The 15,176-nt window shown below is 42.6% G+C and overlaps 2 protein-coding genes across 6 annotated transcripts in view; one reads left to right on the top strand and one right to left on the bottom strand.

Annotated features, from left to right (window-relative positions):
• LOC135161293 (protein tiptop) overlaps positions 1 to 15,176 on the bottom strand; it is a 124,765-nt gene that overhangs the window by 28,375 nt on the left and 81,214 nt on the right. For 3 of the 5 annotated variants that reach the window (XM_064118730.1, XM_064118732.1, XM_064118731.1), the window contains exon 2: positions 1,700 to 1,829. The exons of the other annotated variants lie outside the window; for them this stretch is intronic. In XM_064118730.1, the coding sequence (XP_063974800.1) occupies positions 1,700 to 1,829 (130 nt within the window). The remainder of the gene's footprint in view (positions 1 to 1,699; positions 1,830 to 15,176) is intronic. 5 annotated transcript variants of the gene reach the window in all.
• Positions 1 to 15,176, top strand: part of LOC135161295 (zinc finger protein 91-like) — a 91,881-nt gene that overhangs the window by 12,000 nt on the left and 64,705 nt on the right. The gene's annotated exons all lie outside the window — the stretch shown is intronic.

Below are 15,176 nucleotides of genomic sequence, written 5' to 3'. Positions count from 1 at the left end.
AAAATTAATCATCCTGTGCAAAATATTTCATAAATATCGAGGTAGAAATGAGGAAACAACGAGAGATAATGCACTTTGATAGACAGGTAGAATAATTTTTATAAAAAAATCTCTAGGCACGAAAACAATGAATTTCCCAAGGGAATAATCGACCACAGAAAAATCACATATTTCATCACTGGCTTATGCGTATGACATAACCTCAAACAAGAGTATAGAATAAAAATTGAGTATTAGGTGGAAAGGTTGGGCATAAAGCCGAGGGGCCCTGAGGTAAAACTCACTACCGGAATGGACGAAAAATATTTTTTGTACAGACTGAGTCGTATGCAGAGAAGGCGAATATTGGCGCGCGTCTAAATGAATCTTTCCCCCCCATAACTGAATACTGTCCCTCTGGCGAATCTGCTGCTTTGATTTCAAAGAGGATCAGCTACCATAGGAATATTCATTTAAATATCTGTCAATACGAAAATCCGACAGGAGAGAAGAGAGACAGAGAGCGAGAGGGTGAGCTAGTCGTGAAACGTCGACTGGCCGGAGGCGGACTTACGTGAAATTCTCTTCAATTGTGTTTGTGTTATTTTACATATGTGTTAGATAGTACATACGTGTGTACATACTCACTGACGACATATTTCCACCCCCCATCCACCCCACCCCGCTTCACTCCTCTCCAACCACTCGGTAAACTTCTGTCTGATCTATCCTGCAGGTACCATGACCCCTCACTACCTTTTGTGCTCTCGAATAATCGGCGTCGTGTCCGGTGTTTCCTCCATCTTTTGTACGGTGATTTCTCTTTTTAGCCTATCTTTCTTTTCTATGCTCTGTGTACCGTATATCCAATAGTGAGCCCGATGCCACACGATATCTCGGGAGATTGGATGGACGGCGATGGGTGGAGTGAGTTTATCAAACGAGTCGATTTAATGAGAACAAAAAGACGACGCCATCGAGAACTTCATTTATTGAATCCTTTACGCTGTGGAGATGCGCGGAATAATTTTGAATGAAAATGACGGGAATATTTTTCAGAAATTTTTGAAAGAACCTTCTGATCATTGTTTTAAGGATTCATTTTGGGGGGCAGTAGTACCTTGAGATGATAGATTTTCAGGGGTAACTGGAAGCTCTCCAGATGGCCATTTTGGAAAAGCCTAACATTTTTTGGAAAAACAAATTGAAGAATTGAAGGTTCAATGTCTTCAGCATCAATATTTATATGATTATCTCTTATCATTAGTTATAAAAAGGTATAAAAAATCATGCAATAATTGACAGGACAAAAAGACACTTGATCACTCTTGCGTCGATGTCCTAAGGAAAAATATGCCGAAATCGATCGAAAAAAAAATGAGAACAGAGACAACAAGAACATGAACAAGCAAACAACACGCAAAGCACTCCCTGTGTACGTATCCCCCAGCCGCCATGTTCCTTCGGTGTCACATTGAAAACAGCGTTTCTGACGTGTCACTGATAAAACATCAGACTAGATAGACGAGACATTTTCTGATGCTATGGCTAGACGTGCAGGCTATCTCGGAGACAAAAAGGCATAACCGTTTCAGGGAAGTTGTGGTTTCATCATGATCTCGTGCAAAAATAATCGACTAGTCTATTTTTTGGACGACTTCAATGGGGTTTTTTTGGGGAGTTCATTCTATTGAATTTGGGGTTTTAGATGGATATTTACCGGTAACGTTATCGCCGCGTTGCTGCGGCCACCGGAAGGAGGGCCTGGGTTGTTGCTTGCTGCGCATATCTTCCGTCCGGCGCGGCGAGTCGGCCGCTTGCTTTTTGAACGATTGGAGACCACTACTTACCTGAAATTCAGAATAAAAATCACGTCAAAATTAGTCATCACAGAGAGAATCGCAAAGAAAAATATATTTGAAATATTTTCTAAGCTTCTTTGAAAGAATCTTCAATACTAAATTGCATGGGGCGAGATAGTATGACCGTTGGCTGGGGGCCCAACTAACCCATTGGGGCCCAGTTTGGCCCAGCCTAATTCCCTACACGCACTTGCCTCTAACCCAACTTACATCTAACTCCACATGCACTGGAATCCCTTTTCGGTGATGGAAAAATCCTTCATCACCGGGACTCGAACCTGCGCTCCTGGACCGCTTGGGTCATAGGCCCAGGACGCTGACCGCACCCTAAGACGTCCTTGAGAATCTTCTATACGAAAATATACTCTCCTCTATAGCATTACTATTTTGTGATCGCATGCCCTTTTGAGTTTTTACAACTTATTCCCATCCCACCCCCCAACCCCCTGTCCGCTCATCGCCGAAGGACGAATGCCATCCTCACTCTGACGGAAAAACCTGCCCAAGCGCAATTATCTCTTTGACGATTGAATCAACATCAATGTTTAAAATATTTATCTGTCTTTTGAAATAAAAATATTCGAAAAAAGATTCAGTGAAGTGTTTTTGTTACATTTAAAAGCATGAAAATTGACTGTGACGCAGTGCCTCCTCTCCTCCCTCTGATGGTGTGCGTCATGGCCATTGAGGAGAGAGATATACGACCTCATGTGAGTATGTTTGCGCTCTACTCGTGAGATCACTCCCCAGTACGATAGTAGTGGTACGCGAAAATGCCCCTGCGAGGTGGGGAAAACGACAGGGGGTGAAGGGGGGGGCGATGGTATATAGTTTTATCGGTGCGCCCTTATTCCCATTATTCCCCCTTTTCCTTTCCACCTCTCTCCACACCGGCTTTACTTTGGAATAGTCTCTCACTCCTCGGGAGAGACTAGTGCAGAGGGGGAGGGGTTGGGGGGGCCTTGACGTTGGGCGCGAATTAAAACGCCTCATAAATATCTGAAACAAAGGCGGCCGTTTTCCGAGGGGCGGGTATAAGGGTGGAATGAGATATATGACTGTACACTGGCATTGGCGATGTGCGGTTGGCTCTTCTACGTTAGCCATGGGTGAAGAGAGACTTCTAACTCAGGGGCTCTCGTCGAATAGGCAGGGGAGTGAGGGCGTGTGTGGAGAGTCAGAAAAAAAATATTCGTTTGAATCAAACTGTAACATTAATTTCACTCCAAATACCTCGCAAGGGAAACCGTTGCTTCCCCATTGGTCAACATATTCTCCATATCTCCACAGTCGAGGCGGCAAATTCAAATAAAGCGCGCGCCTAATTCACAAAAGGAGTGTCAAAACCAGGAGCAAAAGACTTGACGAGTGGTTCAATAACCCAACAACGACGTTCTCCTCAACTACCGGCAAAATAACCCCAAGACCATCATACCCCCCCTCTTCCCATTTCCCCAAATCCCAGTTCCACCTCCACCAGCATCAGAAACCACTACCAGGAAACGAACTGAGACATCATAAATATCTCTCTCACAACTATACCTACAAGGTAAGAAGGCTACCATCAAGAGGAAAACTTATATCCGAAGAGCTGCGGATGTATAAGTGAGTGGAGTGTGCGATGAGTCGCGGCTATCTGTCGCCTCGCCAATCCCCTGTGCCTCCTCCATACACTCCCCCTCCCAGCTTGTGACCGAGGAGAGTCACTGGGTGCACTCACCGTTCTTCTTTAACGTGGTACATCCCGACGCCATCCCGAGTTTTAACAGTAACCGTACGTCACCCTGACGGCCCTTCTGTCGGTCTTTTTGCTCTCGCCCCCCCCCCTCCCCCTCCTTCCCATCCCTCTTCCACGTGTACGTGGATGTATATAACTATAGCCAACTATATCTTTGTCTCTTCGCGTAGAACACCCTCGCCACGCTCTCTCCTTAACAGCCTTCACTCTCTAAAAGCCCTGGGTGTGATCTATGGCGGGACGTTGCGTCACTCTGGGAACAGATGCAGAGATCGTATATTACCAGCGCCATATCTGGAGGAGAAAGAGGGGAAAAGGTATACGCCCGTATACATGAACCATTGTGGAATGGGGGGGAGGGAGAAGGGGGGACGAAAGGAGTGCAAGTGAAAGAGAGAGGGAGAGAGAGAGAGACCAGGGGTGAGCGGAAAAACGGAGTTTTGGTTGGTGACGTTCAGAAGAATGGCCAACGACACAAATCACTCTCTTGGCCTTTTGTCGTGGAGGGGAGTGCGGGGGAGAGATCTGGGGTCGATTTTTCCGGTTGCAGAGAGGAATATTGAGACGGTTTTTTTTGGAATTTTTTTCCCTGGAAGAGAAAATGGTAGGGATGCATATCGGTCAGTTATACATGTCTTAGTATGACTGCATTTTGGGGTAGTGCATAGAGCCAAATTTTTGTTAAAAAATCTGACGGTAGGACAGGCAGAGAACGACATGAGAATGACAAACAAAAAATTCCAGTCCTTGTAAAGTTTATCGCAATTTCTGTGGCAATTTTTACTCTACTCGTCTCCCCGAGGCTCGTCTCGTCAGGGTTGTTGCTACTCATTCTTGGTAAGGAGCCGTGAAAATTTTCACTCTCGTCCAGAGAGTGCATAAAAGACAGGAAAGCAAACTTGCAAGTGTAATTTGTGCTTGTTGAAACATTAACCAGCTGTCTCTCTGTGGGCACAGGAGGGGCGGATAAGGGAAAGGGAGGGAGTAAAAGACGCCGCGGATAGGGAGGGGTGGCAGGAGAAGGGGGAGAGGGTAAAAGACGTCGCATATGAAAGAGATCGAGAGGAGGGAAAGAGGGGAGGAACGAGACACGCTAGCCAGCGGAAACGGAGAAACGCGGTACAGCTTATAGCACGTGAACCTTGCCTCGAGAGTAGACGCTTCCAGAATCCCATAAATCAGGTCAGGGTTGGCGACGGCGTTGTAGCTACGCGCCGTGGAAGAGAGGGAGATCAAACAGACGGGGGGGAGAAGAAAACACGAGAGTGAGGTTGGCGGGTAAAGGTCGACGCACAACAATTCTGCAATTTCGTGACTGCGCATGACTGCGATTACCTCGTGGTCGTATTTCCTGGGGTGACGTTTGAGGTTCGGGGACGCGGGGTATCCTGGCTTCTGGTGAATATGCGGTTGAGGACTGGAGTTTTGGACATTTTTTAATGAAATTTTTAGGTGGAAAGAAAAACGCAAAAGTCACGTTTCGAAACGTAATCCACAAGCAAAATTTTGCTATTTTCGTTCGTATAGGTCCGAGTAAATGATTGTTACATCAAATTGAACAATTACTTAAACCTCATTACTACATAAACACACTCTCCTTTGTAGTTAAAGAGTAAAATGAAGTGGAATATTTCAACTTATATTCCAGAGAGACGGGAAAGCCTTGGTGTAAAAATGGTAACCGTGAGAAATAAACAATAACAATAGTGAATGGGATTAGAGCCAATAATTATCATCTGGTAACCTCCCCGATTACAATTTAAATAATTAGCGATTTGAATTGCTCATGTGGAGTAGAATTCAATATTTTGGACGTATTTTACTAAATTATCCAACGTACAACTCACATCGCTTGAAAGTGATGGATAAGTTACCAAATAAAACTGATGGCTCACACGAAGAAAAATTTATAAGAAAAGCCTCTCCGTCCATCAGCCTTTACCGCTAAAACAATAATTTCTTATTGCGGTTTACGCGAATAGTTTCGTAATTTTACTGAATACTCTCCTCCGTGTACCAGGATCAATATGAAGACATGTAAAAAAGTAATCGGTGGCTGGCAGACATCGGCAGGAGGGGTGAGGTGAGGGGTCGAGTGAGTCTGAGGACGCAGATGGAATCAGTGCAGTTTGGAATATTGGAAAATCCCGACGATACGCGGAAGACGAGAGCCCTGTGTATGTGGATTCCCCGGAAGACAGGAAGAGACGCAAGAGGACACTATTTATGGCATGTACGTGGTGTCTCAGGAAAAAGAAACGTCTCCCTCATAATCGGCCACATATTCCTTCGAATTCATCAGAACAGAAACATATCAGTTTTGAAATTGACAATATAATGCACTCAAAAACATAAATCATGAGGTGAAATCCTGGTTCGTCCAGGCGGCTCTAGCTACCTGGGTACAATGGGTGACGCGAACCGGCCACGTTAGTACACCATTCAATTACCAGAGTGTGTATGTATTTACCATAGTCCATATTACGAAAGGAGGTGGGGTAAAACTACCATATCGGCGATTCCCTCGTGCATCATCGCCACTTCCAGAACTGCTCCCGCTTCACGAACCCGTGACGCAACATTAGATTGCCCCCGCTGGTTCTTATTTTAAGAACCCAGAGTTCCTGATTCCAGTACCAGTGTTCTGGATTTCAGTACAATAAACTCGCTTCCTTTCTCACTCTTAAAATGACGAAGAAAATGGAGTAGATGGAAAGACGATTGATTCATTGGACGCGCGTGCCCGACTTCAAATCACCCAGGAATAGATCTCACCAGCGTGGTGGAATTCCGAGGCCCACAACTAATCCATCGTGTGTCTTTATTGCTCCCTGTTACATTTATAAAAGCCCAGGACTGACAATTTCACATTTTCGTGGGCATGACACATTAAAACTATTATAAATCGCTTTTGACGAGGTTTTTTTTTTGGTGAATTATTTCCAGACAACATGTGGATGGATTTTTCACCTAAGTGGATGCACTATTATGTGATAAATGGTAATACTCAAAGTGTCATGGGTGTCACGTCTAGGCATACGAAATGTCTTCGAGGTTCTCACGTGCATCAAACATTGAGAAATTCTTAAACTAGATCAGAAATCCAGATTATTTTTGAACTTGTATTAAAGGGGAATAGTTTAATAAAAAAATCACCTAAAAAATCAGCACAAGTTCTGTCATACGAGACGTCTATCTATGAGCTTAAAAATTCCCTTTCGGTTAGGTAAAGTTTCTCCCACCGGGAGGGGAATGATATTCCGCCAAACTTGACTTCGTTAGCAGATTGTGCTTTGAAACGTTCACGATTTGATCGAGCGATTTTTATTTAAATTTGTCTCCCCTCGGAGCTATTCATCTGCCTCAAATTGATCCCCAAAAGAAAAACTGTAAACTCAAATTCGACCAAATCGCAGTGCTTCCACACGAGACCAAAAATAATTCCCTCAATTAAAAATGAAAGTTATCGCGAAAAATTAATGCTCACGAGGTTAACAAAGCCTGGCAGGTGTACAATCCCAGCGTAATTACCTCCATGCACGTATCTTACCCCCGATCCCCACCCCCAAAAGGGAAAACAAGAGGGAAACGTCACGAGCCCTGGTTTATTTAGCCACAGTCCCCCCTCTTCCCACCCACGTCCGACGGACAGTAACGGCTGATAGGTCCATTTTGCAGGCCAAGGTGTAGTGGAGATAAGGCGCTCGTTGCGTTGAAGCGTCCCCTGGCGAAATTAGAAAATAAACCAGAGAGTCCCTAGAGTACCATAAGTCTACACAATTTCAAGATACCAAATATAAAAATTTTCAATTCTAATTTCGCACATATGTGCATATGGCACTAGTTTGTTTATGAATTAAAATCATGACAAGTGGTGTAGCCATCACCGAGTACATTCGATTCACAGTTTATATTTTTAGAATCTCAAATACAAGAAAAAAAAATCATTATAAATCTCCTTTCCTTTCAAATCTATTTTGTCATGTCCCCCGAACAACTGGAACCCACGATTTCCGTGCAATCGTGGAAATCAATAAAAATCGATTTCATTTCTAATGACTTTGTCACAGAAACCAGTTCCGAGTTTCGAGCCCTTTCTGAATGAAGCAGCAAGATGAAATGAAAAATAAAAAAAAAAATATTTCCCAAATTCTCCCCACCCCATTGTCCATGACATATGGTGAGTGTCCAAGACGGATCAATCGTCTGCCTAGTATAAGTTTCCGGCATTGTGGTTGCTGGTTATATCCAACAAAACGCGAGGGGGGAGGTGGGGTTGAGGGGTGTCCTGAGGTAGAGGGACTAGGCAAAAGCTGTCGCGGTCAGTTTTGGATTGCGCACCGACGGCTCAGCAATGTCAGTGACAGGCCGGCTCTCGAGTACCGCGTATTGAACTCACGTCCAGTAACGCTCTCCTTTATATCTACTTAACTGTACTCACTCTTCCCACTCCGTTGGTGGTTTGTCATTGTCGTACTTGTTATCCACCTTCACGACGATCTTCTTTACTCTTTCAGGTGCTTCATTCTCGTTGCGGTATACACCACACCACCATTGCCGATCCCTCCCTCCCCCCCTTTTCCGTTGCTACAGCCCTCAATTCCCCACTCCATATCATTTTCTAACAACGTCCATGCCCATGGAATAATCATCCCCGTAATAGGACACGCGTAGATAACCCACCTTGTCCGTAATAATACAGCATCAGTTCGGTCCACCGTTGGATGGCTTATCCCCAGCCATCTACGATGATTAGGATGTTTCAACGTCGACGTCTCAGCGCTCTACTCTGCGATCATTAGCTTTGTATCACGTCCATGATCAGGATTAAGAAAAGAATGGGGGGTGGGGGATGAGGGGGGGAACAGACCGCACAGGAGATTGTTATTGGCGTTGTTATAACCCTTTTTTTCGTGAAATCCCATGGCTGAGAATTAGATCCACTTTGCTATCTCATCGGGCATCGGGAGATATATCGGAGGGGTGGTAGAGGGGTAGGTGATTGATGAAATTCCGCGAAATCATCGCGATGCCTCCATTTTTCCAGAAATCGGTTCAGAATCTCGTGTCTGGACTCTTTGGGATAGCTTGAAATTTCAGGGATTGTTGCGGAGCTATTGCTGGGAGGGCGGGGTAAATTTTGTTTCTTCGTGAAGATTGGATGTCTAATTAACATGCGACAGCCTAATATATGACATTTCACCACCAGCAAAGTCAATAAATGAAAATTCAACACTCGGTAAAAGTTGAGGTACGTCAACTTAACGTTGTACTTTTCATTGACACGACTCTTCACCATTTCCAACTCAGGTTTAAATGTTGTGATGAATTATTGTTGAGGTTTTGTTAAGTGAGTTTGTTCGTATTGAGTTGCGATAGGGTCGGGCAGAGAAATGTTGACTTGACAGATGCCAACATTTACAAATGTTGATTAAATCGGCTACCAGACAGGAGCAAGAGGCTTTTTCAAATTCAGTGATGGATGAATTTGTTGTTTGTGATTTAGTAGTTCACTTGAAAGGTTGAGGGAAATAGAAATATTCAGCATCAAATTGACTTCATCTGAAGAGCATTCTTCAGTCCTGAAGATATGTGGTGAGTTGCTTGAGCATGTATTGCTCGCTAGATATGTTACTGACGGAAATCGATGCCTTCAAGCTGATACCCAACCAGTAACTGACCAATCGATCCCACCAACAACGGTATATACCAACGTGATGTCATTAGCGTCATGTCACGGGATAAAACCGGAAGAAGAGAAGCCGAACAAGATGACTGGTTACGAGTTGAGGTTGTATCGACACGATTATCGCTTGTAAGGATATACTTCACCAACAAAATAGGGTTTTATTATAGCAATGTCCGAGGTAGCGGTGGCCAATAAGGCCGATGCTATCGTTGAATCGATCCCGCCGACAATCATTTTCGAGTTGATCCTGACAATACTCTTCGACGGTGAGTTTTTAAACCACGAGGGGAGTATAAAGGAGAAATGCAACTGGCAACGTCATGGACAGATCATCAACGATGGGGAGGAAACCTCGTGAATTCCAGTAGATATGCCAGGGGCATGAGAATACGGAGATGATGTTGACGGAGAGATATTAGACATTTGGGAATTCAACATTCAAAGACAGAACAAAAGTTGTACAAAAAAATTTGGCAGTATTTCTTTAAAATTTTCAAGCAACGTAGCCATGTCATGAGATTCTACGTCACACCTGACCCTCTTCACCCTCAGGCCCTGTCACTCTATCCACTTCGCCATTTGTCTTCTTTTTGGCGGGAAATTCATACTAATCAAAATTAAAAATGATTGAGGACAACGAATAATGCATCAATCCCACTACTTTCGCCAACTTTAATGACAGTTATTACCCAGCGAACGCTGAATGCACTCCTATACCGTTTCCGGTCACTCCTATCCCCCTTTTCAAGGGAACGAAACAGCTCAACTGGTGATTGATGGAACGTCAGTCATGGCCCAGCCATCAATCTACTCTTGTGCTGCTGTAACTGCCGCCACCATACCGTACATTTATTATTTATTATTCCTGGCATAGCGCGACGGCGCCCATGGACTTCTTCTCATTTTGTCCAACCGATGAGACCCTGCCCCCTCCCCCCTCCCCGCCTCTCCTTTCTCTTTTCACCAAACAGCACTCATCGGCGAACCAAAAAGGATCCGAGGGTGACGTAGCATCCAGGTATTGGTGTGGGTTGGTGCATTGGTGAGAGTCACATTGGCCCCTATAACACATGACTCCGCCAACTTTTCATGCGCCGTTGCTGCGTCACGAAACAAATACGCATTCAGCCAATCATCCTTCGACAATGACGAGATAGCTTGCTATGATGACTATACTCAACCGTCAATCATTCGTGGTGGCAGCGTATTGGACACGCTGGTCAATCATTAGTTGTGGGATTCCTCTTTATCATCGTGGAAAATTAAAGAATGCAGAGCATATTTGGAGATAATTAAAATAAAATCATCTGCCCTTTTGTCAAGAGTCATGCTAATCACGATTGTAATTTTTTCAGAAGAGACAGAGAGAAGAAATGGCGAATAACAAGATGGAGGGATTACGTATTTGGTCAAAAAGGATGTCTGTCTCGACGTCTCGTCCTATTGGCAGGAGCACAAGCACATAAATTAAATTGATCACCTAAATTATACCCTCATGAGAAAGACATTCGAGGCGGGAAATTCAAAAACAAGTGAGGCCTCACAACCGGGATTTTTTATAGGTGGAAAAGTCGTCGGCTCAGGAGTTTCGAATTTCACGGTTACTGAAGACAAGGGGGGAGGGCCACCCGAGAAAGCATTTGGAAATACGATATCTCAAGCCGGACATACAAGACACTTGCACCTGAGCCTTTTAAACGCCATTTTTTTATCGCTTCCCTTCTAACACTCGCGTTATCCCCACCTCAACCAACTTGACCAAGTTATTAACAAGCATCAGACTGCATCAGTTGAATCAATAGATAATGCAGAAGGCATGGCCTCAATCAATACCCGTCTAATGTATTTCAAGGACAGCGGAAAATGAGCGAGAAAATACAGAAGGAAAATAGTGTAATGTGAACTGATTTCTGGTGAACCTCGTTTTTCATCAAGTTTGGACATCTTTGATGTCTCCGATGATACATCAATAGTCGATCGTTACCTACATTGATTAACCGAACACTTTTAAAAGTCATATAGATCCGCATTAGTACAGAATAAATATATAAAATGTTAAATATGAAAAATTAAAAACTTAAATCTGCGCGATTACAAAGCTGTCATTTGGAAAGAAAAACATGAAACTAGTTTGGGCCGGAGTTTTGAATGGCTCACGGGAATAGGATATTCAAGATTGGAGTATTTGAGGCAGGTCGTGGATGAGGCCTCTATATATAGGTATATTAAAATGTAACGGAAGGGGGGAAGGGAGAAGGAGGCAATACCTCGTGCTCCATTCATGCAGGCAGCCAACGGAACCGCACGCTCTTTCCTCTCCGTACTACTATGTATTACATAAGGTCTATGTGTGCGCATGTTGTAAAACAGGAATCTTCTTATACATCTAAAAATGACACCTATAAACGGAGAAAAAAATCCGGCAAAAATTCCGTGAATACCGTGATAGAGGAAATTCATTTGGACTGACTCGAAAAGACTCACGTGTGACACCAGATTTTTTTTTCGATTCAGTGGGAAAAATTCTGGTGACACCCGGTCAAAATGCGGGGGCTGACAGGGGAATTCTCCGGGTCCAGGCGCCAGGTTCAGGTTTAGAGATCGTTTCTGGTACCAGCACCCGAAATTTTACTGAGTGCGATAGGAATTCGTTGCGGTAAATCAGAAAAAAGTTCTGGTGCTCGCACTTGAATTATTCTGGCTCCGCCCAAATGAATTGATTTGACCGTCCGATCAATATTTATACTGGAAATTACTTATATTTTTCTTTTCAATTATTTTTGTTCCTTCACCGAATTATTCCATATTCAATCAAATTCCCAAGTCCATGGATCTTCATGAAATTTACAATATCCTCAGATTCTCTCATAAAATTTCATTGCACATCAATGCAATAGCATACGTATAAAACACGCGCATGTGATGCATAAACATGAGAAGAAAAAAAAATCCTTAAAATTATTTGTAAATCGAGTTGTATTTTATCATGGATTGTAAATCTCAAAAATCACATTTAACTTATTTATTCGCTTCGTTTTATCGAGCTGCGTTATCGATCGGGTCTGTGAGTCAATGGCCCCGTGTATATGTTTCACCGGTTCGGTGGCGATAAAGAGACTTAATGCCCGAGCGAACATCGACCTTGCAAGTTGCCCCGATAGGTATGTGTACACACAATTGCAATTGCGTGTGGATATGAATTTTCCACGGAGAGAGTTGGGTAAAAGGAAATATTGGATGACGGAGTTGATTTTTTTTTCAATTTCATTTGGATTATGTCTAAATCATCGACGATAATAACAACCGGGAATGGTGAATGGGAAATGCCTGTTGGGATGGCGAATGGGATAAATTATAAGGGTCATATCTAATCGCCAATACTGTACATGCGCGGAAGTGCGTTAATTGGAAATGTATTTATGTCATTATTTGTTTGCCCATATGGAGAGAAAAGTTCAAGAGAAATTACCCAAGTACTTGGGATCGTGTACTTCTGCCATTTTTGATTAAATTAAAATCGAAAGACCCAGCGAATTCCTTGGGATTTTACTCTGGAAAATATTTTTCTATCGTATTCTAAAGATATTTCTAAACAGGAATTTACTTTCGGTTCAGAAATTCTTTATATTTCAGTGAAAATTTTATGTTCTGTCCATTTGTAAATTGATTCAATACGCACGCATATCAACGCAACAGAAAAGAACAAATAAACTCCCCAGCATTTTCTCGCAGTGCATTTAAACTAGAAATAAAACCAAACGCTCGTCCATTCAACGGGAGTTTTATTGTTCACTCCATTAATGGGCCGCGTTTCAGAAAGATGCGCGAGAGAGTCGTTTCGCAAGTTGATTGATCGGTTACTTGAATGTTTGCTCCGGTTTATTCGCCAGCCTCATCGCCGCTCAACTCGAATTGTCACGTCCATCGATTATTCCCCGACATTTGCCTGATTGATGGCCGAATGAATCGATCGATTGACGTTTTCTCTGGCATTTCACCCATTATCTCTGATATTCACGTGTATGTATATATTTTGGAATATACTGGATGACAGATTACATTCGATGGAGTTGAAAAAATAATGGAAGGGCCATTATTATAACAATTATTACGCTTCTCGAATTTTTGTATAAAATTAGTGATGCCATTGTTGGAAATTATCGTTGCATCGGAAGAGAGGATAAGGGGAACTCTCACGCGGGGCAAAACCGAATTCTATGAAATTAACAATTCAACAAATGAAATAAATTTAACAGATTTAAAGCACAGCCTTCTTCAAATGATATTCCTAATTGGCTCATGTTTATGAAATATGAATATAATTTTTCGCCATAAAGACACGAATATCATTCATCGCCCCTCATTAACGTTCACGCACTGACATTCCAGAGCAGTCCCTGATATTAAGAATAAATGAACTCACGCTTTTGATTTGACATCTCGAAAAAAAAAAGTAAAAAGATTGATACTATTCATCCTTATATTTAGCCTCACGTCACACATCCGAAAATATCGTCTATAGAAAATCCACGAACGTGATTCGTATACCAAAGTGTAAAACAATTCACACTTGATACGTTCACCAGATGAGAGAATAAGACAGTCATGAATTTGGCTGAAAGAATAAATGAGAGAGTGGCATTGTATGTGTCTCACGATGGATGGGTGATTTGTCGTGCAGTCCGGGCCGTCCACTTACGTACGATTTAAAAATAGAATTGAGTTTTGAGACCTTGGGAAATTCACACGATATTCGAGCACGAATTAAGTGGTGCCATCAAATCATGTGGATCATAGTCTGCAACAGTGAACGCGCCCGATGAAAACTCCTTTTCATGAACCATTCTTTCAGCGAATTTCATCTACATCCGCATCATTAACGTTTAATGGACATTGAACCGAAAAAAAAAATGCGCCTTTTGGGCTGACTCGCAGTTGTGTATTACCAGGACACAACTATCAGCTCTCCGAGACAGTCGAATTGTCACGAGCGATGATCGATGTGGCGCCTCGACGCGTCGAGGCCTCATCCAACACCACCCGGCCATCATTCGTTTGGAATAATAACGAGACTGAAAATTAATCAAGACACGAGAACTCTTTTTATTGCCACCGCGTGGCAAATATCATTAAAACGAAAACAGAAAAAAAAATCCCAAATGTGTAAATTACAAACAATTGGAGGAAAAATTAAAATTGAAATATGATTGTAATTGTTATCACCGTGAAATAATTATTATTGAATTAATAATTAACCGTGAAATCATGAAATTGCAAATGAAATTCAAATTAACGTTTTTGTTGAAGTTTATTGATCAATTAAAAATACTCAACCATATTTTCCTCAAAAAGACAGAATTGAGTATTTCGCTGAAGGGATGGGAATGGGAAATATATACATCGTTGAGCCTGAGGGCTCGCGCTATTCTAGTGAAGAGAGAGTCCAGTGGTATGTGGCAGCGTTCGCACAATCATTAACCAGTGTATTATTACCCTGGGTTGGATATTAATTGATTTTGAAAATACAATTTTCCATTTGAACGATCAAAAAGCACGAATGTTGCCTGTTGTCGGCCGTTGGTTTCAGTGTATCCCTCTCTATACCTCATATTTCCCTCTTCAACCCCCAATCCACCCTCCAACCCACCGGCAATGTCCCTATATGTCTATCCTTGCTCGAGGATTGTACGCGGTGTGTTTGGCATTTGTGACCTCCATGTTCTGCGTTTTACAGTGATTTAATAATTTTCATTTTTTTTTTTCGAGTCAGGGGTGCATGATGCACACGTAAAAAATGAAATAAGTGGTCAGGGGTGAGTGAATTTATCTGTCAGAATTAATTTTATAATATATTTTTTCTTTGTCCGGAATTCAAACACTCCCGGGAGTATTTTTGGGGGTTCATGTG

The sequence above is a fragment of the Diachasmimorpha longicaudata genome, chromosome 4 (assembly GCF_034640455.1).
Source record: "Diachasmimorpha longicaudata isolate KC_UGA_2023 chromosome 4, iyDiaLong2, whole genome shotgun sequence".
Taxonomy (NCBI): domain Eukaryota; kingdom Metazoa; phylum Arthropoda; class Insecta; order Hymenoptera; family Braconidae; genus Diachasmimorpha; species Diachasmimorpha longicaudata.
The sequence above is the reverse complement of the archived record's forward strand: the minus strand, read 5'-3'. Positions and strand labels throughout refer to the sequence as shown.